Source organism: Oxyura jamaicensis, chromosome Z, assembly GCF_011077185.1.
Source record: "Oxyura jamaicensis isolate SHBP4307 breed ruddy duck chromosome Z, BPBGC_Ojam_1.0, whole genome shotgun sequence".
Taxonomy (NCBI): domain Eukaryota; kingdom Metazoa; phylum Chordata; class Aves; order Anseriformes; family Anatidae; genus Oxyura; species Oxyura jamaicensis.
The window spans coordinates 72,180,589-72,202,699 of NC_048926.1; the positions used below are offsets into that span (position 1 = coordinate 72,180,589).

The window sequence follows — 22,111 nt, forward strand, 5'->3', positions numbered from 1 at the left end:
CCTCAGCTTCTACATCTGGGAACACAGGAAGACCACATGCATGCCAGAGATGTGTGCAAGCACCTCAGCATGACACAGCTTCTGCTGAAACAATCAGAAGCATCAGGTCAATGCATTAGGTCAGCCTAATTTATATGGCTCTACAACTTTGTCATGCTATAAAGACACATGAGGATCAGCTGCCTGAAGATTTCTGTACTCTACTTTTAGTTGCATGAACAGCTATTACACTTTTTTAAAATTATTACACAAGGAAGAAAGACATGCAAGAAAATAACAAAATAGCCAAGTAACTTGAATACTGCAACAGTATCTGAAGGACCCCTTATATAGACACACAAGTATGACCTAGAAGAACAAATCCATCCCTCCCAGAGGTGAGCAAAGGCCATCTGTTTTCACAATGTTTTATGAAGAACAGTGGAATTTGAACTGAGTTCCTCCTAACTATAGACCTAGCAATTAGGAATGCCTTCTATGTTAAAAATACATCTAAATCACCTGTTAAAGGGACAAAATGTAGGTCAAAGTCATGCATATCTAAGTACAGACCATGTGCTGTGCAGAGCCAATACCAAGACAATTGTCTTGAAGTGCAGGCTACCTGCACATCCTACATAAAACAAAAGAATTAAACTGCTGCTTATCTAGACAACCTTCAACTACTAGTTATTAACTTGTATTGCCAACCTCTCCCACCCCTCAGTTTTCTTAATATACCCTCTCTGACAATTCAAACACCATTCCTTTGCCATTATGAAGATTAAAAGACAAACTGAGACTCAGTAAACAGAAAGAGAACTCTTTTGAAAGGGAGGAGGTGCGTGAGTGGGCAATCTACATGCATCTCACTGATGCTTCTTTGTATTCCATTAACCTTTAAGCATGTAGTACATAACCTGCAAGAGGCAGCTTTCAAACGCAGATAAGCACTCCGCAGCATACAAGTTCAGGCAACTGAAACTGTCCTTTTAATAGTGTGCTCAGCTTGGCTGATGGTACAAAAACCTGATGGGAACATGCATGGTGCTATAGTGTGACTGTGCATACTGGTGTCTGACCACTTGAATAAATGAAATAGCTTTCATTTTAACAAGAGAAAGGTAGGCAGGTAAGTACTCCAGAAAGGAATTCCTTCTTTTGCCTCTCATTGTCTCCTAGCGTTGGTAGGAGTTGTCTTCTTAAAGGTATTCTTTCTACTGAAAGCTTGTGATTTCAAGAATTTGATTGTTAGGATTCTGAATACGAGACCTTCAGTAATCTGAACTATTAATTTGCTTGCTTATTTGAACACATTTTACCTTCAAATCGTTACAGCTTTCTTTGCATCTCAGTTTTGAAAACTGACCCTTACAAAGAGCTACTGTTGACCTACAGGAAGTGGATTGAACATTTCTAGCTGTAGGAAATTATTTCAATAATAGATCAAGTGTGACCTCCTTACAGGTCAGCTTTCTTCAGCAGCTAAACACTGTTCCTTCTGAATGCACTATTAGGTCAATAGAATTTCTTTCATTAGTTCCTCCATGATGTGTGTCCACACTTGCTTTGTCATTTTACAAAACACACAGAGAAACATTATATCACTATCAATGTCTGAATAACTAAATGAGTAGAAGAACTAACACAATTTGAAGGTTAATTTAAAAGAAAAATTGAACCCATTTACTACATTAAGAACTTTCAAACATATTGAAGAATTAAACATTCAAATCCCAGTAAAAGTCAATATAGAGGGCATTGACCTTTCTAAAACTCTAAAATTCCTAGCTGTAATGAAACTAATCAAATGAAATTCTATGTGCAAAGCTTGCTTGAAAACATCATCCATTACTGAAAAAAATGAAGAAAATACCCGTGAACAAACCATCCTCAAAAGACTGTGTTCTCCTTCCTCATTACATAGCTTCCCTTAAAGCTGGCACAGCAAAAGGTCTGAAGAATGGTAATTTATTTGTACAAAAACAGTTTACACATACATTGACTCATGAAAAAGTGAATATGGATATGTGGAAGTTCAAGTGAGAGATTTATAGAAACACTTTTGTACTCAAATACAAAAATTATTCCAAATAGCTTTAAATAAACATAGAAAAATTCAGAGAATTGTTTGGCATTTCTTTATTCTGATTCTTTGAAGCTGGAGCCACTTAAAAATGAAGCAAATCTTTTACTCTGTATTTCATGTCCCCCTCAACACCTGCTTTCCAGGATGGGGACCAAAGCATTGCAGTGGAAATGACAAGGTTGTTTTTAAAATGTAAGAAATGATGGAATCTGGCGATAGAAGCACAGAAGCACTCAAAAACCTGTTTAAGTGGATAAAACAAATGGGAGATTGGAAGAAATTACTCATGCTTCCCAAACTTTTCAGTTTGCAGACTTGTAATAGCACATCACCTGGGTTTAGGGACATTATGCAGTGAAAGGATCTTTCCTTTTCCCCCTCTTTAGGATGAAATTATCAAGTCTACTGAGAAATGTTTGCCTAGCCTTAGCACTGTATTGTATTTGTACACCTCGTAATGAAGATAAATCATTGCTATTTCCACTGTACCTCTAAGCAAGACATTTCCTTTAAGCTACAACCCTGTTTCAGCTTTAAAACACTTAATATAATGCACTATTTAAAGTCAATTTAGAGAAGCTGTAATACCTAAATAATAAATATATCCAAAGGAATAACGATAGTAGCAACCTTTCAATTTCCATGGAAACCCTACTTAAAACACAAGATACAAATCCTAGATGAATCTCTTAAACCTATATAAGATGCAGTCTTAAACCTTCAAAGATGCAGTCTACAATCAAGAAAGTGACTGCAAAATAAAGCATCAATATTCAAAAAAAATTAGGAAGCACCAGAACTGTTGGTGTTTCTGATGCACAGAACTCCTCATACAGTCAGCCCATAAAGCACCCCTCGCAGGAGGGGTGCTATGGTAATAACAGCATCTAGAAATACAACACATCGTGGCAGTGATTAAAATAACTTGGAAGCTGACATGTTCCTGTGCAATGTTTTTAAAAAGTTAAAATATAACAAAGTTATCAACAAAAAATCCCATTTTCCAGCAAGACACTTATGGCCTGGGGTGGCAGTACAGAAAGGATGTCTGCATAGCTGCATCCTATTAAAAAAAAAAAAAAAAAAAAAAAAAAAAAAAAAAAAAAACAGATAAAGAAAACAAAATGAAAACCCTGAACTGTGAGCGAGTTGGAGAAAGAGCATGAACAGAAATTTCTTCAAGCTCATTCCCTACCAGAATAGAGTTCCTGGCAAAAGCTGTGGCTTTAGAAATGTGTTGTCAGCCAGTCGAAGCATTAAAGAAAGAATGTAGGACCTATCATGTAATATCTGAATTTATTATTTCTCTCCTCCAACTAGGCATTACAATGTATAACAAAATTAACTTCCTAGGTCTAAGAAATATCCTGAATATAACACCACATTAACCTGTCCTGATGAAATTACGTAATTGAAGACCTTCTCCAGAACCCTGAAGAAAAAACAAAACAAAACAAAACATGCCTGCTTCCTTGGTAGTCTCTGAGTTACAGAATCTGATTGGTTATTCCCTTTCTCACTGGAGAGGGTGAAGTTCACAATTTGAGTATGGTTAAAATGAAGCACAAGTTAGGCAAAGACCAGACTGGGCACTGAAGACCACTTTGCAGTTACTGAAGATCAAACATAGTGGGACAGAAAACAGCCCTGAAAACTCCCCTACCCAGCGAGCGTGAACAATCGCTACTTGGATATATAGAGTTAGGAAGACCCCTAAACTCCACAGGCAGAAGCAAAATCAACATGCAAGCACCCTCCTAAACATTTGTACTGGAAGGAAAGCTGCAGCTGTATCAAGATGTAATATCCCATACATACATAGCAAATCGCTAATACCTGTCCCAACAGTACAATTCATTCCCTTAATTTACATTTTACAGAAGTGAAATGTTTAAATCAATGCACAGATGAGCAGTTCCACTGCATCTTTTACAGATCGGAAGTGACCATCTTGGATTTCTGAAGGAATGTATTACATAAACCAGCTTTTTTGCTTCCTGTTACTCTTATGTTAACCTTTTAACTAATGCATGATTATTACTTTGTAAATGATAAAATTTCAATGTGTTGTTGATTAATTTTGAGACAATTAGTTTAATAAATTACCAGTGCAATGACAAGAATTTAAATAATTCTTTAGTATAGTTTTTGAGTGCTCATCATTTCAATTTTGACACATTTCACATTAGTTGAAGAAAGGCATAGCTATCTGAGTTTCCAGAGCTAATTTAGACAGGGGAAAATTAATCCCCTGGATTAGAATCTGATTGGGCTCCAAATTAAATGGTATGAAACCTCACAGCCAGTAGGTGACATACCCTAATCCCTTTGGCTTGAAATCAAAAAGCACAAAGCAGCATGACAGAAGGTAAAACTGTTTAGAGAACAGATGCAAAAATACACACAATGCAGAAAAAAGTTCCCAGAGAAATGCACTGGGAACAGGTGAAACTCAGATATATTAAACTCAAGGATTTCACACTACAGAGGACACAAAACAACTTGTTCACTTGACTTGGGCACATAACAAAATTGCACTCCTTAGTGACCGTGTCACATTCCTCAGTCTTTCTGCTGATATTTCAGCAGAAATATCCTAAATAATCCAGTTGTAATTACAGTCAAACAAAATCAGAGGAAAAGGGATACTGAGTGTAATAGAAACACATTTATACTCTTATGGCTGGAAATTAAGTCAGTGTGAACACAAAAGCAGCACTCTGTTGTTCACTGAAGAAACACAGAGCGAGACAAAAATAATCTTCAGATTGTTAGTAACATTGGAATGTTTTTGCTGCAAAATAAATTACATCTTGTGCATCTCCACATCCTCTCAGAAATGGTCATTTAGTCAATTACTTTCAACATAGGGCAGGGAAAAAAAAGGTAAGTATTTTGAATTTTCAGATCCAATTAATTTTGGAACAATAATACAAATTGTTTTCTAATTTGTTCAATGGCTTAGCACTGAATTGCATCAAAGCATTATTTTGTTCATTTTTGTCATGACACAGTACACATAAGAAGACAGTATCTTCGTATGATGGAGCAATCCCATATGAGCAATATTTCAAATTCTGTGTTAAAAGTTAACTCTGAAATGCAATCTTCCATCACATTTAATGGAGGATAATTCTACCACAGATACATAATCTTTGTGAAACTCAGAACCATAAATAATCATCCAGCTCAAATGGCATCAGTAACGCAGAACTTTTGCTGATTAAAAAAAGAGAGAAAAGAGAAAGGAAAAAAAAGGCTGGATAATCCTCAGTAATAACTGACTATTAAAAAAAGTTCGGACTGTGCTGGTAATCTTTAAAATTTATTCAACGTTATTTTAAAAATGAGACTAAGACATGCCAAGTAAAATGAACTGCCATTATGCATTCTTTAAAAGACATCAAGTAACATATGTACAAGACCGACAGTACAGAAAAGAGAATAAGAATAGGGTATATGTGGACCCAGATTCTCAGTCCCAAATATTGGAAGTATGTACAACTGTGCTGCACAGCAGGAACTGTGACATGATTTTCAGAGTTAACAGCATTCATTTCAGGGGCAACATCAAATAGGTATTACCCAGCAGAATATTTGACTGAGATGTCCATTTAAGCAGATGCCTTTAAACATCTAGATCTTAACTGAGCCAGACACATTAACATTCCTATCCTTTAAAGACTCAAAGATTCCAAAACAGTTATTGTAGTCAAACAGCTGACCAGAAAATCATGAAACAAAACCTAACAACCAGTGTATGTATTAAAATGAAGGAGAAAACTAAGCATAAATTCTAATGTTCTACATGAAAAATGAAATTATACTTCAATATACACACACCCACACTGTAGTAAAGTTTTTGTAAACATACAGAAAATTTTGAAAGATTACCTGGTAAAAATACCATCCACAACACCAATTGTTGACTCTTCTGCAGGAACGTAGGAACCAATCTGTGCCATGACTGTGATTAATGCAACTTGCTTTATATATGAGCTCTTTCCTCCCATGTTGGGTCCAGTTATTATCATGACCCTTTCACCATCTCCCTGGAAACACAGAACACTGGTTAAACATATTGTCTGCATATGATGCATATAGAAAGTCTGGTGTGTATACATATGCTCAGAAAGATACAGGATGTCCTCTGCTTCTATTTGAACAGCTTCCTTCATTCTTAGAGTTCATCATATTCACTTCTCAAGATATAATGAAGTCTCGGATAAATCTTTCTCAGATCTCTCCAGGCTGGTGAGAGAGAAGCATAACAACACTCATTACTCTGGAGAAATATGGACAGAGTGAGGAAGAATTTTCCCTTTCTGCATCACGAAACCAAGAAAGTACTCCAAGAACTTTCTGTGCAGTTTCTTTGGAGAACGGGAGAATCTCATCAGCTTTCAGAATAGCAACTGTCATCCCAATTTGGTTGTGATCTGGATTCCTCTCCACTTAAGAGTTCTCATTGCCAAATGGGACAAAGATCCGACCCAGACTTTAAACCCTTCAACACACCCACATCTAAACAGACTGGCTACAAGAAATCAAGACATCTCTGCGTTTAGCAGTACTTGGCTGTTAACACAGATATTTCGAGCAGATTGCATCCAATCTCCAACAGATCAGTTTATCTAATCACTGAAATCCTATGGAAGATGTATGAGAAAAAAGAGTTCATCTCAGCTATAATACCTCCTATAGTACCTAAACCTGTCTATGGCTCCAAAACAAAATATTCTTCCTCTGGTGCAAGCCAACTTCTTACACAAAATTAAAACTCACCAATGAAAATATAAAGCCTTCTCAGGGCCTGAATCAAGACTAGGAAATTAAGTTATGCAAGCACTTCAGATTAACAGACTTTACTTTTGTACTACAACATACAACGAAATCCAACAATGTATGAATTAACCAAAAGTCAGCATATTCCATTACCCCATGGGACTGGCAGAGAGGAAAGAATAAGCTCTGCATAATGAATATTAGCCACACTACTTAGGAAATTTGGAGGTCATCAGGCACCATGACAAGAAAAATACAAATATCTCCATAGAATCTCCTCACAATTTTTACAGATTTGCTTCTCTTTTGGGTTTTCATTCTTGTCAACAGGGAGGGCAAATAAAATTCATACAGGACTGACACTTATTTCATAATTCAGATCATACAGAAGGTACATGCAACCAGTATTTATTATATGTAAAAGCTGTTTAGTTTTTTACTAAAAACAACAACAACAAAAACAAAACACATTCATAAGGAACTTGCAATAAAGTTAAAACACAGAAAATGACATTATCAGGAATGAAGGATGGATGTAATACAATGCACATGACTATATGGGAACAAAATTCATAACATTCTATTCTCTGAGGTATAGTTTCAATACTGCTACTAAAACTTCGTCAGGGCCACCACCATTTCACTCAACACAAGAATTTACAGATACTTAAAAGCAGAATGAGTTAATCTGCTAAATCCACAAGTTTCTTGCATGCGTGTGGTATTCCTCCAGGGTCCCTCCAAGCATGTTTGGAGACTGGTGGTTGGTTTGCAAAGCCAGCTTTCAAAAAGAACATACACTGGAGCATCAGTCCAGAGGATCCACTCACCCTTACAAATGCATGCAACCATAAGCTAACATCTCATTGCAATATAAGATAAAGTTAAAGGTATTAAAAAAATCCATGAGTATTTGGGGAGGAGAGGGAGAATGAAAGTATAAAATGATTATTTCAGAACACTGCAAGAAAGCTTTCCTAAAGTTAGGTATCTGATAACATTCCAGCTAAAAACATGACAGGAGATGAATTTTCCTGCTGATTCAAACATATCAGTTAAAACTAGAGACATTTTAATAAACTGGATTCCCACCCACCTCTCTCAAAAAGGAGAGAACTCAAACGAACTGTAGGAGAGAATGTGATTCTACCATGACCACTTGCTTTTGTAATATTCAGTACCTGAAAAGCCAACATAAGAAGGTGACTAAAGGGATAAAGTGCTTCATGATTACTGAATGAAATGCTGATATTTTTTTGTAAGAGCCACCTGTCGCTTTTTCAGAGTTCAAATAAATTTTTGAAAATGTTCTATGAAGTATTCCACAATACCTATATCCTTGTTCAGCACAGAACAGCATTTAAAAATATTTCTAGAGAAGTACATACGAACTTGAACAGTGCTTACCATGGCAATACTCCACGCTGATATCTGCTACCTTTTCTATGTTTACTGTATCAAAAGGCAGTTAAGTATTCAGAGGTAAGTTGCAAGCATATTTTTATATTCATTAGGAACAGAAATGGTAGTATTTAAAAAAAGATATAGACAGATAAATATTCAACAAAAAAAGTCAAAAGGACATACAGTTTAACAGGCAAGTTTTAGTCTTTCAGGGAAAAACAAACAAACAAACAAACAAAACCAACCAACCAACCAAACAAACAAAAACTAAAATATGCTCATCAGAAACCAATTTATGATATAAAATAAGGCAATGTTTTCTATATAAGGTAATTGCATATTTATACCAATCTTAGGTAATCTAGGTTATACAATTCAGGTACTGCATAGAAAACATTATGTTGTAGCCCTTTTTGACCTGCTGACAACAACACCAAGAAAGTTAATGGTCTTCCTACTTCTCAGCATCCTATTACTTAATTCTCTGTTGCAGAAAACAAGTCAGGGAGACTTATGGGTATCACAGAGTCTGCAAAGCTACACATCAGGGATCTTCATCTATGTTAGTATGAATGGCTTCTTGCTACTAATGTGCAGTCTACACTGTGTATACATGATAATGCACAGTGAAGAGTCAGAACTCCAAATATGCTTCATCAGATTGTGAACTGCTGTGTGAATTTAGGACTTCCAGAAAGAAAGGAAAATGCATAGTAGAGAAATACCATAAAACATCTGAGCTATCTTAGAAATAATTTGTAAGACTGAGCCTGCAAATGTGACACAAAACTCAAGTGATTGATAATTTCACAAAATTCAAGTGATTGATAATTTGTATATTATATGCCCATGGAAAAACAAACATTAAAAATCTCCATAAATTTGAGATAAAATTACTACAAAATACAGACTCTCTCTGATGACATTGTTTAAAAAAATGTAATTATTCACTTATCTTTCAAAGATAACTACTTAAAAATAATCAAATTTTCATGATTTTGATATTTCCTTTTCCCTTTTCCACTTCCTTTTCCTTTCCTTTTCCCCTTTCCTCTTTTCTTTCCTTATGTGATTAAGCCTGAACAGGGTTGCTAAGAGAGAATCTGGCTGCAGGATACCAGAAAACAGACAAAACTGATGTGGTCATGTCTAGCAATGTCTCTCTAAAATGCAAGCAAGCAGCCATTCTATAATTAAATTATTTATTTTACCTTCCTGGCCAAAGAGCAAATTCCAGATTCATTCCCCTGAATGATTTTGAATCCCAAAGGGTACCTTAATACTTACTGAAAGGTTAGTGGTGTTTGGAACATACTGATCCTGTTCTCCCAGTAGTACATCAATCACAGGGTGCCTGCCATTTTTTATGATTATTTCTTGCTGATTATCTTGCACAACTGGTCTGCAAAGAGGAAGACACATTAATTTCAATGTTCATTGTAACCAATTACTTAGAACTACTGTAATTACAAGATGTTGCGGGGATCGTCTACAATGCAGATTTTTGTAAAAATATGCAAATGACACAAAAATGAATTCTTGCTATCAAATATTTCTAAAGATTGGATTCATTTAGTTTAAAGAAATATTAGTTGATTAAATTAGGATACTTTAGAGTATTTTTGTGTTTCTTTTTTACTATGTAGGAAACGCTTTCAGTTGTTCATATATATTACAAAGAACTAGTAAGAACTACAACGTGAACACACAATAACAAAATCCTTAACTCGAGGACAATCCACTTTCTTTCCCTCACTACTGAAGCTCCAACAAACTTCAACCATTTGCAGATACATCTGATATTCTCACAAATGATCTTGCTCATAAACTGGTCCAGCCTGCAACAGCATCAAGCCCTGGCTGGCACATGGATAGCAAAGAAAACTCTCCGGCTATGTATATTGTGACTGACAACACATTAAACCATACAAATCAAAGCCTACAGGATGACAGAGCTGTAGTTCTATAAACATATGAGCTGCACTCATATTTGACAGCAACTTCCAAACACATGTAAGAGTCATCACAATCACTGTCGATGGAAAGCATACTAAAGCATATTAAGAAACACTGAAATGACAGTATCTTTTCAGAAACAAATATGCAAACCAGATTGATGTTACTTGTATTTTTTCTCTTCTCCAAACCATGTGATGAAAAGCGTTGTTTCAAATGGCTCTACCTTACCTACAAATTAGTCCATATACAAGGATATAACTAATAAAACATGTATAATTCTGTTACATACCTCCATTCTAAGAAGCTCCACCTCAAAAAGCTGTCTGTTCTTCACAGAACAAAAATCACTAAACAAGACAGTAACTAAATTATAGCTGTGATTTTTTTTTTCCTGTTCTCCTTTTTTTCATCATAAGTAAAAGTGCAACATAAATAGATGTGGTTTCATGTCTCTGCAACATTTTCCTACAGTACAAGTGCTTTGTGCTAAGAGCAATAACTTACCGAAGTGGCAGTTGCTAAGAAAAGAGAATAATGGCATAAAGCCACAGAACCTTTTGGCTGGAAATGAAATAACACTTGGCTGGACTTCAGAAGGAATGCAAAATTCAGGGGAAATGTGTTCTGGTTTAACCCAGCCGGCAGCTAAACACTACACAGCCGTTCACTCATCCTACCCTCTCCCTCTCTGGGATGGGGGACAGAAATGGGAAAGTGAAGCCTGTGAGCTGAGATAAAGACAGTTTATTAAGATAGGAAATAATAATAATAATAATAATAATAATAGTGTGTACAAAACAAGTGATGCACAATGCAATTGCTCACCACCCGCTGACCAATGCCCAGCCCATCCACAAGCAGCTGGCCCCCCACCCCGGCTAGCCACCCCTGTGTATTGTTTAGCATGACGTCAGATGGTATGGAATACCCCTTTGGCCAGTTTGGATCAGCTGTCCTGGGCCTGTCCCCTCCCAGCTCTTGCTTCACCCCCAGCCTGCCCACTGGCAGGACAGAGCGAGAAGCTGAAAAGTCCTTGGCTTAGTGTAAGCATTGCTCTGCAACAATTAAAGCATCAGCATGTTATCAGCATTCTTCTCATCCTAATCCAAAACATAGCACCCTATCAGCTACTAGGAGGAGAAATAACTCTGTCCTAACTGAAACCAGGACAAAGTGTGATTTTCCTTGGGCTGAATAATAACTATGCAGTTAGAAAGGAAAATGGAGATAAAACAATGGCAAATTAGGAATGGAAATCACTGGGGAAAGAGGTGCAAGCTGAAAATGCTGTGAGGGGTTTGGTTTTGTTTTTTGTTTGGTTGTTTTTTTTCAGCATAGGGACAGTTCCAGCAGTTACACTGATGAATTCAGTAGGACTGAGTCTTAGGATACAAAAAAAGGAAATTTAATTCTCCACTCTTGTCAGATATGTAACTAGTTTGGAGCTGTAATAGGATGGTCTGAGAAGGGAAGAGCGCATACCTACAAGTACATTCCTCCTCCTCCTCTCCATTTTGGAGGCAAGGAGAGATGTCAGCTAAATGATCCTTTTGCTGTTTTAAAGTTTTACCCTCATCTTTGGAAATCACCATGTTTCTTTTACTGCTCGTGTCTCCTTCCACTTAACTGTGAGACAGGATGTAGTTTCAGGATGCCATGTGCCTTGCCAGCTGCCTGTTCTAATTTCAGACAATGGGGATCACAGAAGCAAAGCCTCAGACACGGTCAGTCATTCAAAAGGTCTTTCCTGCCCTGTGTCCTCACAATGTGACAAGCACGTGTCTGTCATGCAGTAGAGGAAATCATAATAATAATAATTTAAAAAAAAAAAAAAAAGGAAAAAAAAATCTCTGGAATGCCTAGCACGTTATTGAGTCATGTAGCATCTTTCCAATAGCGTTACAGAAAGTTAACAAATTTACAAACTGCAGAGTGGACAACACAAGTATCAGATGATAATGATGTCTGGGCTACCTGAATTATCATCCTTACATATGTAACTTTGCTGCCTGAGAACCCTGACTTTTTTCATCATTCCTGTAAAGGATGAGTCTCCCAACATGAGTGTCTCAGGATGACCTGCGGAAGCTGTTCCCATGCTTAGCTCTTTCCAACAACTGTGTGGAGCACCTGTGCTGCTAACTTCACAACTCATTTAAATGCCTAAAAAAAAAAAAAAACTCCTCTGAAATACCTGAACTAGTTAATATTAAAGTCCTATCTTCTTTTTCTGTATACCTCCAGAATTAATTATTGACATCTTCCTTTTGGCTGAGGTTTAGCTAAGTCTCCTCCCTTACGGTTTATAAGCTCTAAGACACTCCTTAATATTCAGTGAATTATTTAAACTCTGTGCAGTGAATTAATAACATTTCAGTTTGTTTTCTCATCTGAGTATACAGAAATAAGTGAGCAGTTACTTTCAAGGAGATTCTGACAGAGGCACACAGGATCCCAAGAGTCCACAGTGATCATTATTATCTTTATATTCTTCATTATCTTCTGTATAAAATCAGAAGTGTATTTAAGTTGATTTCCCTTCCTCCTTACACGTTTAATACACAATTTTTTGTACTTTCACAGGTCTCAAACTTCACTAATTCAGATGGATGTTTGTAAGTAAGCATCCATAAGCTTTAGACCAACCTCGGGGAAGCAGGACTTGAGGCTCTGTGCCTCCCCAACCCAGAGGGCAAGAGGGATAACCTTGGCACCACTAGAGTCCCAGGCTGCACTGCATAGGTCTTAGGTGGAGGGACATACACAGCTCATCAGATCTGAACACACCATCGTTGTAGAGACATTACCACTTCTGTAGCAGGTGGCATTAGCATTTACCTGTCTTTATCTGAAATACATCTTTGAAATATACCTCATACACCACATAAACTTTGGTATTAGAAAGACCTCTCTGGGAAAATAATGAGGAGCATGGACATTGTTTCCATGCAAAGTTCAACACGTATTTATATGTTTGTGAGATACCATCAACTAGACTCATGAAAACAACAGACAAACAGGTGGAAGCTGACAAATGTGAATTGCAACGTTTATGGTCTTGAAATAAGACTAAAAGCATTGCTTTGCAAAATGAGATTAAGTTAAAACTACTGTAAACAATTATAATTATACATACTGTACACAAACTCAACTGAAATTTATTTGTAATACTCTAATTCCTTATAAAATTCTAAATAAAAAATAAGAATTGATTACCTGCAATAGTCTCCTTGTTTAGCCACCTGTGCCAATGAGAACAGACAGTCGACAGTTGCTAGGTGACCAATCGCTTTAGACATAGGGTAAAAATGTTCACTGAAATGGCTATTCCAAAACAGAGAAAAATAACAGGAGAAAAAAATAATTTTATACAGATACAAATGTATTGTCAAAATATACCCCATGCAGGTTTCTCAAAGGGCTCCTATGAACCTAAAATTACTCTGAATTCAAATCTCCCAGCAGTATATTGTTACCATATGAGGACATCAAGACGGACTTCATGATCCTGTTGTAACAGTGAATTATTTTTAAACACAAAAAAGCAGACAAAATGAAATTTGCTAAATAGCATACAAGGGGTCTGCAGTTGATCCCTGCGTAAATGAGGTCTATAAAAATGCCACGGTTTATCACAGTGGTAACTGAATCCCAAGTGCCAATTCACTTCAATCATACGCTAGAGTCAAAAATATATATAATAAGAGTGCCTGAATACGGGAGTTGTCTATAATTTCAACAAAAGATGGTATATGCAGCAGAAAATTCAAGAATTCATTTTCTGGTTATGGCACTGCTTCACCCAGTACATTAATGAAGTTACCAGGAGAACACAATTTTCAGTAGACTTCATTCTCTTAGCACTTATGAATTCCTTTTCTCCTCTCCTGGTCTCAAGGATACAACTTGGAATATAAATCCAGTGTAGGAGCAGAATTTTAAAAGGTGGGGAGAGGGCAGGATACTGTATGCTGCTATCAGCATTGAAAACAACAAAGTAAATGTGAAAAGCAGCAGATCTAAGTGCAGAGAGGTTAACACAGGTCAACTCAAACTTAGATTGCTAATTCAGTGACAAATGTTATTTAACAGAACTGCTTTACAGGAACGCAAAGCCAAAACAGCTCGAGGTGAGTAAATTGGAATGTGCTTTCTCGTTCCTACCAAATAAATAGAATTGCTGGGTTCCTACCAGGAGGCAAAACCTTGGCCCCAGTTATATTATTGGCATCACATTCAGCATGCCCTGGGCACTAATGAAGGGAAGGGGAAACTGTGGCTCTGCCACATGTATGTCACTTACAGACTTTACAGAACCCATGGTAATGCAAAAGCCACAAAGGATGAAGCCTGACTTCCAGACCTCACAAGAATTTTGAAGGGCTGGCAGCAAGAAAACACATTTTACTGCTTACTAAAACAGGAAATCTAATACAGCATTTAGCAACTAATCATTGTAGATAATTTCTGGAATGTTAAATAACTGTTAAAATAGTAGTCTTTCAAAATACTGGCAATGTCGTTCACTGGGGTGGTCAACCTGTGGCTCTGCACAGAGATCACAAATAGAACAAGAACTGCTCCCAGGCCAGTGCTAGCAGTAGGACTCTGCTGATAGTTAATCAGAAACCATCACTGGGCGAGTAGAAGTATTAACATAGGGTACCTGGGGCACCTTTTTGCATTGCAGCTAAGTTAGCTACTGTCAGAGAGGTCCTACACAGATTCCTGTCCTTTCTCTGGCCCCAACTACCTGCTTCCAACTGCTCCACTCTGAACCACAGATTCTCCCACAGCGCATCCTGTTCATGGAGCTAGATGATTCAATGTCTACTCATGTTCTTGCAGGATCAGCTTAATTCCCACTCTGCTTGCTGTGGCTGCCAAGGTGCCTAATTTGACAGCAGGGAATCTCTACACCAACTCCAGAGCACTGGGGAGCTGACAAAATTAAAGCCAAATGCACACCCTGCCCAAAGGCATCCTGCAACACAGAGATGGGACCCTTAGGGAAAACCACCATGACCTGCCACAAGGTCCTGCTGCTGGAGCAGCCAACCCCCAGACAGGATGTCAGAGAGGTAAGGAACACAACTTTGAGATAAACACTGCAGAAACATTTTAGCATTTAAATGCTTGCATCAGTTTGATTGTTCCTCTTTAAAAGATACATGATGGACTTGTCTGTCCAGTATATTGGTTCATATATAAACTGTATAAACAGTTGAACTAGTGCTAAAGAAAAATAGTCTTTTTGAAGAAAACTACTACAGGCAAGACCACTGACGTGATATATACATAATTAGAAGTCAATTTTGGCATAGTAATGTTTACTTGCAGAAATCCTGTGATTGTAGATCAGAGAAGGTAAAAAGTCTCTGTCATGTTGAGACAGCTTCAAAGGGAACTTGCTAAGTTTCAGTATCAGGAAAAAAAAAAAAAAAAAAAAAAAAAAGCACAACTGAAAGTCAACCAGTAATCACTGCATGACATGAGGGACAATTTCAGTGGTCTGTTAACTCATACAAGTGAAAAAATATTCAATAACCTGACACTTGAAAAATCAAATGTATTTAGAAATTTGAGAAATCATTTTTAAATTCCCATTTTGAAGGTCCTTTGACTAAATAGTCAAGTAAGTTTGTTTGAAACTCTGATCTGAGACAAGTTGTGAGGGACAATACTCTAGTCACCTTCTAACAGACTCACAGTTAGTTCCAGGGTTATCATACATAGCATACAATTGTGTAGAATTACATTCATCCAGGCGACTGTCTGAATACCCTGAACATTTCTCACTCAAAAACTGTAACACTGCAATTGTACTTTTTTTTTTTCTCTTAATAATGGTACGCTTAACAGTGAAACCATACTGTATATAAATTAATGTCAAAGGAGAATTTTCTTAGCTTATTAATAAATTCTTATTTGCATTGTACATCATAAATACATAATAAAAATACTATATTCAGTTTTGCTCATTCAGAGCAAGTTGCACTTTCAGGTTCTTAGTGCTGTCATGCTAGTTTTCAAATTTTAAGAGCCACTTAACATTATTAGATATACATTTCCATCAGAATTTCAAAATCTGAAGATATCACATCTGGTCTCAGGTCTGTCTGTAAAGGTCTTGCCTTAAAATACTCTAACTTCAAGAACAATATTTTGATCATATCTTCATATTTGTTATGGGCAATACAACTATCAACTCTTCCCCCCCCTTTTTTTTTTAAGAGATAAGCATCTTTTTCTGTTCCTGTAGCAAAAATAAAATAAAATAAAATGATGAGTCCTATTTTGTAAACTTACTCTAGAAAATTTAGCCATTCAGCACCACAGACAAGGATTAGCTGCTCCCGAAGTTGATTGAGATGTCTGCAATTTTCTATAATGAAAGGAGAGTGGAAACGGCTGACAGCTTTTGTGCTGGAAGATAGAGAAAAGCCAAACAGGAAATCAAGGTTACTAAGCAGTTATACCATCTACATGCAAAATTGGACAAGCTTTCTTATTTTCTGTGAGCCTTGAAAATGTATGTTTAAAAATAAAAAAATGTTATTTGATGGTGGTACTAAGCTCTATTGATCCCAGTGATCTATACTGTGAATAAAGTGACCGGTTGCTGCACCACTACCCATTCAAAAAGCTTTTAAAATGTTTTTCACACTATAACATGTATTACAGAAGTATATGTATTTCACAAAATTCTGTTCAGCAGTATGCTGCAGAGTAAGATAAATTTTCTGTGACCGTTTGCATATACAAAAAAACACAAGAAAAAAATCACCTTAAAAAGGAAAACCATGATCAGTCTGAAATAAATGTAGTAAATACAGGCTGTCATGCACGCATACTAGTTTCCATCTGGGGCACTTGCTATTTACTTTTGTATTTTTATTAAAGGACTCTGACATTCCTAGACTTATTTTTATTTTTGTTGTCGTTCAATTGCCTTTTTTGATATTTGTTTTTATTTTTATTGCTCTTCATTTTCTTATTTCTGGCTAATCTGTTTACTTCTAATATGTACTTCTTGCATAAGTCAATAAAGATACTTTAGAGTTCACCTTTATTATGCCTATTTCTGGTGACAGATGTCTGTGTACATACATTATAACACGAAGATGTTTGACCTGCTTTGATAATAAAACAAATGACTGAGGAGGAAAAAAAAAAAAAAAGTCTATTACATAGTTCAGTCCACCTCTCTTTAACCTATCAAAAATCATGATCATTTCACGTAACACTAAGTACAAGCCAAGCAATACTTGTGTGTTTAAGTAAAATGACATTTTAAATACAGTGAGTTTACTGAGATGCACAAACAGATCTTTGCACAGACACCTTTACCTATCTGAATAAAATAATAAGCACTATCACTCTGAAAGGCTTGTACCTAAAAGCTACAGCCACAACTGAATAAAGACTGTAGTTCTGACATCAGTAAATATTCTTAACAAATCAAAAAAGTAAAGTACTGCACTAAGGATCTAGTGCAATGTTAAAAAGAAAACAAAGAAACAAACAAACAAAAACATTTTAAGAACTCCAGTTCTTCAGTTTGGTTTTGTGTGCTTTTAAATCAAACCTATTATGGCAAAAGTTAATAATTTGGTTTTGTTGGCTTTCAGTTTAAAAATGAAAACCACATGGAGCAACAAGAATGTGTGTGGAATTAACTGTAACACCAAGATACTGTATTTTATTTCTCATGTTTTAGAACAGAACAAACCTGAAAGACATTTAACATACCTACTAACCATAACCCAGCTTGATGGCACAGATGACATATGGGAATTCTTGACTTCTATCAAAAACTAAAATAAGCAGAAATTTAATGTTACATATCACAGGTAGTTATGAAGACTACAGAATAATATTCTTCATATAACAAGAAATTTGCGTACATCACAGGATAGCCATATTCAGCCTGAAGAGGCTGAGCAGACCAGGAGGAACTAATGTTCTTTTTCCCCAGAAGTGAAGGTCATGACACGAACATTTTCTACCAGTGACTCCCTTCCTGAGGTGTACCTGTGCCCTGCCATGCTGCTGTCCCTTCTCTGCTCTTCCACTCCTCCAACCACTAACATGCTCTGCTTGCCCATCAGGCCAAAAGCAGAATCTGTTATGTGAGTTTTGCTTACCCGATCCTTACCTAGCCACGCACCAAATCAGCACACAATTATTTACACAGATCCTACATTATATACCACCTGTACTGAGGCTACACCTTATCAGAGAGATGTGCCTTCCTGAATAAGGACCAACAACTCATACTGAGACACATTTACCTGTATCATAAACGAACTCAAATTCTCAAATGTTAGCACTGTATCTACAGTACGTTATTTCAAATTTACATATGCTTGAGGTCAGAAAGAGAATGAATAGGGGAAAACAGCAGTAATGGTAAGAGGCTGACAGCACTGAAAATTACATGATGTGTTTATTACAGTATTTTGTATGATTCACATTTCTTAACTTTATACCTTCCCTGAGGTCCTAGATGTCAAAGAATTGAGGCTTTCTCAAATAAAAGAATTCACCTGCAAAATGAATTTCTAGCAGAGATTGAATTAACCCAGAATCTGATCACGTTTACAGCAAACCATCAGACTCTCATCTCACAAAGCTTTTCCACTGCAGTAAGTGTGATTTAGATAAAACCTTCTTTACCCCACCAAAACAGCCAGCAATCACCTTCAAGTACAAACAATAATAATCCTAAAATGAGCACAAGATTCCACAAAGGACAAAATACACTAGTTATTAATTTAGCTAAGATACCCTTAGAATATTTGGTATGGTGGAAAGCCTTAAATTGCATAATGCACTTGAGATATTAGGACTGAAAATAGGTAGAAGTAGAGATCTGCAAAGATTTGAAAACAAGCCAACTATTGCTACTGCTAGCATTGCTTCTGATGTGCTGGTATTACATTTTTTATAAAGTTCATCTCAAAACAACTTAATATGCTATGTTTACAAGAGGAAGACAGAAAATAATACCACATTTGTGTCTATGCTGGATGCCTGAACTCAAAACAGCCTAAATTAACATAAACAGTTCAATTGCCTGGTTTGTTTGTGTGGCCAGTGAGAAACAAGCAAAGAGATTGTGACGTCCTTCAAAGCAACAAAAGCATTAGCTTTTCATTGTCTAATTCTTAGCTCTATTAGATAAATAATTGCAGTATTAAAATAAACTTATGCTTATGCCGTGCAGGAAGCAAACATTTGCCAAATGTAGCAATTTCCTTCTAAATCCTGCCTGAAACTAACACCAATGCTATCATTGTCTGGAAAGCTTTCTGTCCTGTTTAGTATCTATAACAAATCACACTAGAGGTCTGGAAACAAAAGATAAAATAGATACATGTGTGACCTCACATTTTGGAAAAGATATGTGTCATCTGGAGCTTCACCACAACTCTAACACGAACTTCACAGCACATCTAAGTCAAAAAACTGTGGGCTGACTCTGAAAACCTAATCATATTTTCACAATCAGGTTTGGGGGCACACATTAAAGAGAAAATAGTCTGTTTTTCCCCATGAAGACCTGTTCCCTAAACAGATGTTCAGAGTGGGGAGATGCACAGAAGTTCCTTGCAGCTTCACTCTCTTCCAGAACTACCAAACCATAACCCTACTTCTGCCCGCAATAGTTGCTAAGAAGTGTTTGCATCCTACTGCATCTATCATCATGCTACAAGAATCTAAGAATTTACTGACAGATAACTGACAGATGTGAGGAAGAAAGACCTCATCTCAAAGAGACTCATTATACCTGTGCTTTGGTCCTTCCACTCAATTACCTTTCCATTACTTCCATTCTTTTAGTGTCTTTCCTTATCTCACAGACCATCTTCTACAACCTTTTTTTTACTGCCTCTTTTGATGTCACTGAAACAACTGTACCAGATGAAATTAGGTAACAGCTACTCACAATCTCTTCTGCTCATCCCAAGCATAAACCAAGATACATCTGTTGGTCTACAATTGTTTATGAGCTGTCCGCTCCCACAAAGGCCCCCTCTCTTAAAATGTGCATGCTGACTTGTGGTTTCTGAAATTCTCCTGTCCAGTTCATGTCTGACTACGCCCTCAGGCTCTCCCCAACCTTTAATGAATTCTTCTCCCTTCCTCCACACGGCTGTCTGTGGAGGTTCATCCACCCCTCAAATCACCCTATATGAGAGAAATGTATCAAACCCTGGCTCTTCCCTTCCTCACAAAATACTCTTCCCGTTTTCTCTTGGACTTCAGCATCCATGCAGACAGCCTACCCAACTCACTAGCCATGTGTTTTTTCTTCTCAGTGTCACCATCAAATCGTATTTTCACCTGATGTCTTTATCAAATGCTGCTCTTTCCTCACTAATTAATTTATTTTACCCTCAACTGTCAAAACTATTTCCTCACTGTTTCTCAGTATTATTTTCCCAGTTTTCCATTGATTTTTCCTTTGACTTGCTCATTTCAATTCCCAAATGATTATGATAGTTTTACTTGGGTGGGTGACCAAGCTCCACCACAACCGCTCTCTCACTCCCCCTCCTCAAAGAGGAACAGGGAGAAAATACAATGAAAGGGGCTCAAGGGTTGATATAAGGATGAGGAGATCGCGCAGTAATTATTGTGATGGGCAAAACAGACTCAGCATAGGGAGATGGTAAGATTTATTGCCTATTACTAACAAGCTAGAGAAGTGAGAAACAAAGGAAAGAAACCAAAAGCACCTTCCCCTCCCATCCACCCTCTTCCACCTCCTCCCCCCGAGCGGCGCAGGGGAACGGGGGAATGGGGGCTATGGTCAGTCTATAGAAATTCTTCTCTGCCGCTCCTTCTCGGTCACTCTCGTCCCTTGTGCTGTGGAGTCCCTCCCACGGGATGCAGTCCTTGCTGAACTGATCCAGCATGGGCTTCCCACAGGCAGCAGCTCTTCAAGAACTGCTCCAGGTATGGGTCCGTACCACGGGATCCATCCCTCGGGAGCACACTGCTCCAACCTGGGTCCCCCACGGGCAGCAGCTCCTGCCAGGTCACCTGCTCCTGCGTGGGCTCCTCTCCACAGGCTGCAGGTCCGGCCCGAAATCTGCTCCGGCAGGGCTCTTCCACAGGCCGCAGTCTCTGTCAGTACAGGTCCACCTGCTCCACCGTGGTCTCCTCCACGGGCTGCAGCGTGGAACCCTGCTCCACCGTGGTACTCCATGGGCTGCAGGGGGACATCCTGCTTCACCATGGTCCTCACCACAGGCCACAGGGGACTTCTGCTCTGGCGCCTGGAGCACCTCTCCCCCTCCTTCTTCACTGACCTTGGCGCCTGCGAGGCTGTTCCTCACTCCTCTCACTCTCCCAGCTGCTGTGTGCCGCAGCGCTTTTTTTCCTGTCTTAAATATGCTCTCACAGAGGCGCAAACAACATCACTATCAGCTCTGGTCAGCAGTGGGGCCCTTCCCAAACATGGGGCAGCTTCTAGATCCTTCTCACAGAAGCCACCTCTATGGCCCCCTGCTACCAAAACCTTGCCACATAAACCCACTACAATGATAATGCTGAACAGAGCTACCTCACTGCTCCTTTCAATTCCACCACAAATCTGTGGAAACCTGTTCTCTCTTTTTTTTTTTTTGGATTCAACTTCTCATCTCACTGAAGCATGGCCTGTCCACACTTTCAGAGCATCTAGTACACACACAACAGTTCAGATCACAAGCACTGTTTCTAAGAATTAAAATCAGTAAAGTAACATTTGTCATTCTTTAATACTGTTCCTCTTCACTCATATATTTCAAATTAGATTCTTAATCAGTACTTACAAAATCATTCTACCATTCTCCAAATTAACCTAACACTGTATTTCCCGGTTCTCTGAGAATATTTCAGCAC

General features: G+C 37.7%; 1 protein-coding gene across 3 annotated transcripts in view; it reads right to left on the bottom strand.

The window, feature by feature from the left end:
* Positions 1 to 22,111, bottom strand: part of MSH3 (mutS homolog 3) — a 119,752-nt gene that overhangs the window by 25,408 nt on the left and 72,233 nt on the right. For all 3 annotated transcript variants that reach the window (XM_035309624.1, XM_035309623.1, XM_035309626.1), the window contains 5 exons: positions 17,969 to 18,033; positions 16,526 to 16,642; positions 13,433 to 13,540; positions 9,545 to 9,659; positions 5,963 to 6,120 (listed from right to left, as the gene is read on the bottom strand). In XM_035309624.1, the coding sequence (XP_035165515.1) occupies positions 5,963 to 6,120; positions 9,545 to 9,659; positions 13,433 to 13,540; positions 16,526 to 16,642; positions 17,969 to 18,033 (563 nt within the window). The remainder of the gene's footprint in view (positions 1 to 5,962; positions 6,121 to 9,544; positions 9,660 to 13,432; positions 13,541 to 16,525; positions 16,643 to 17,968; positions 18,034 to 22,111) is intronic.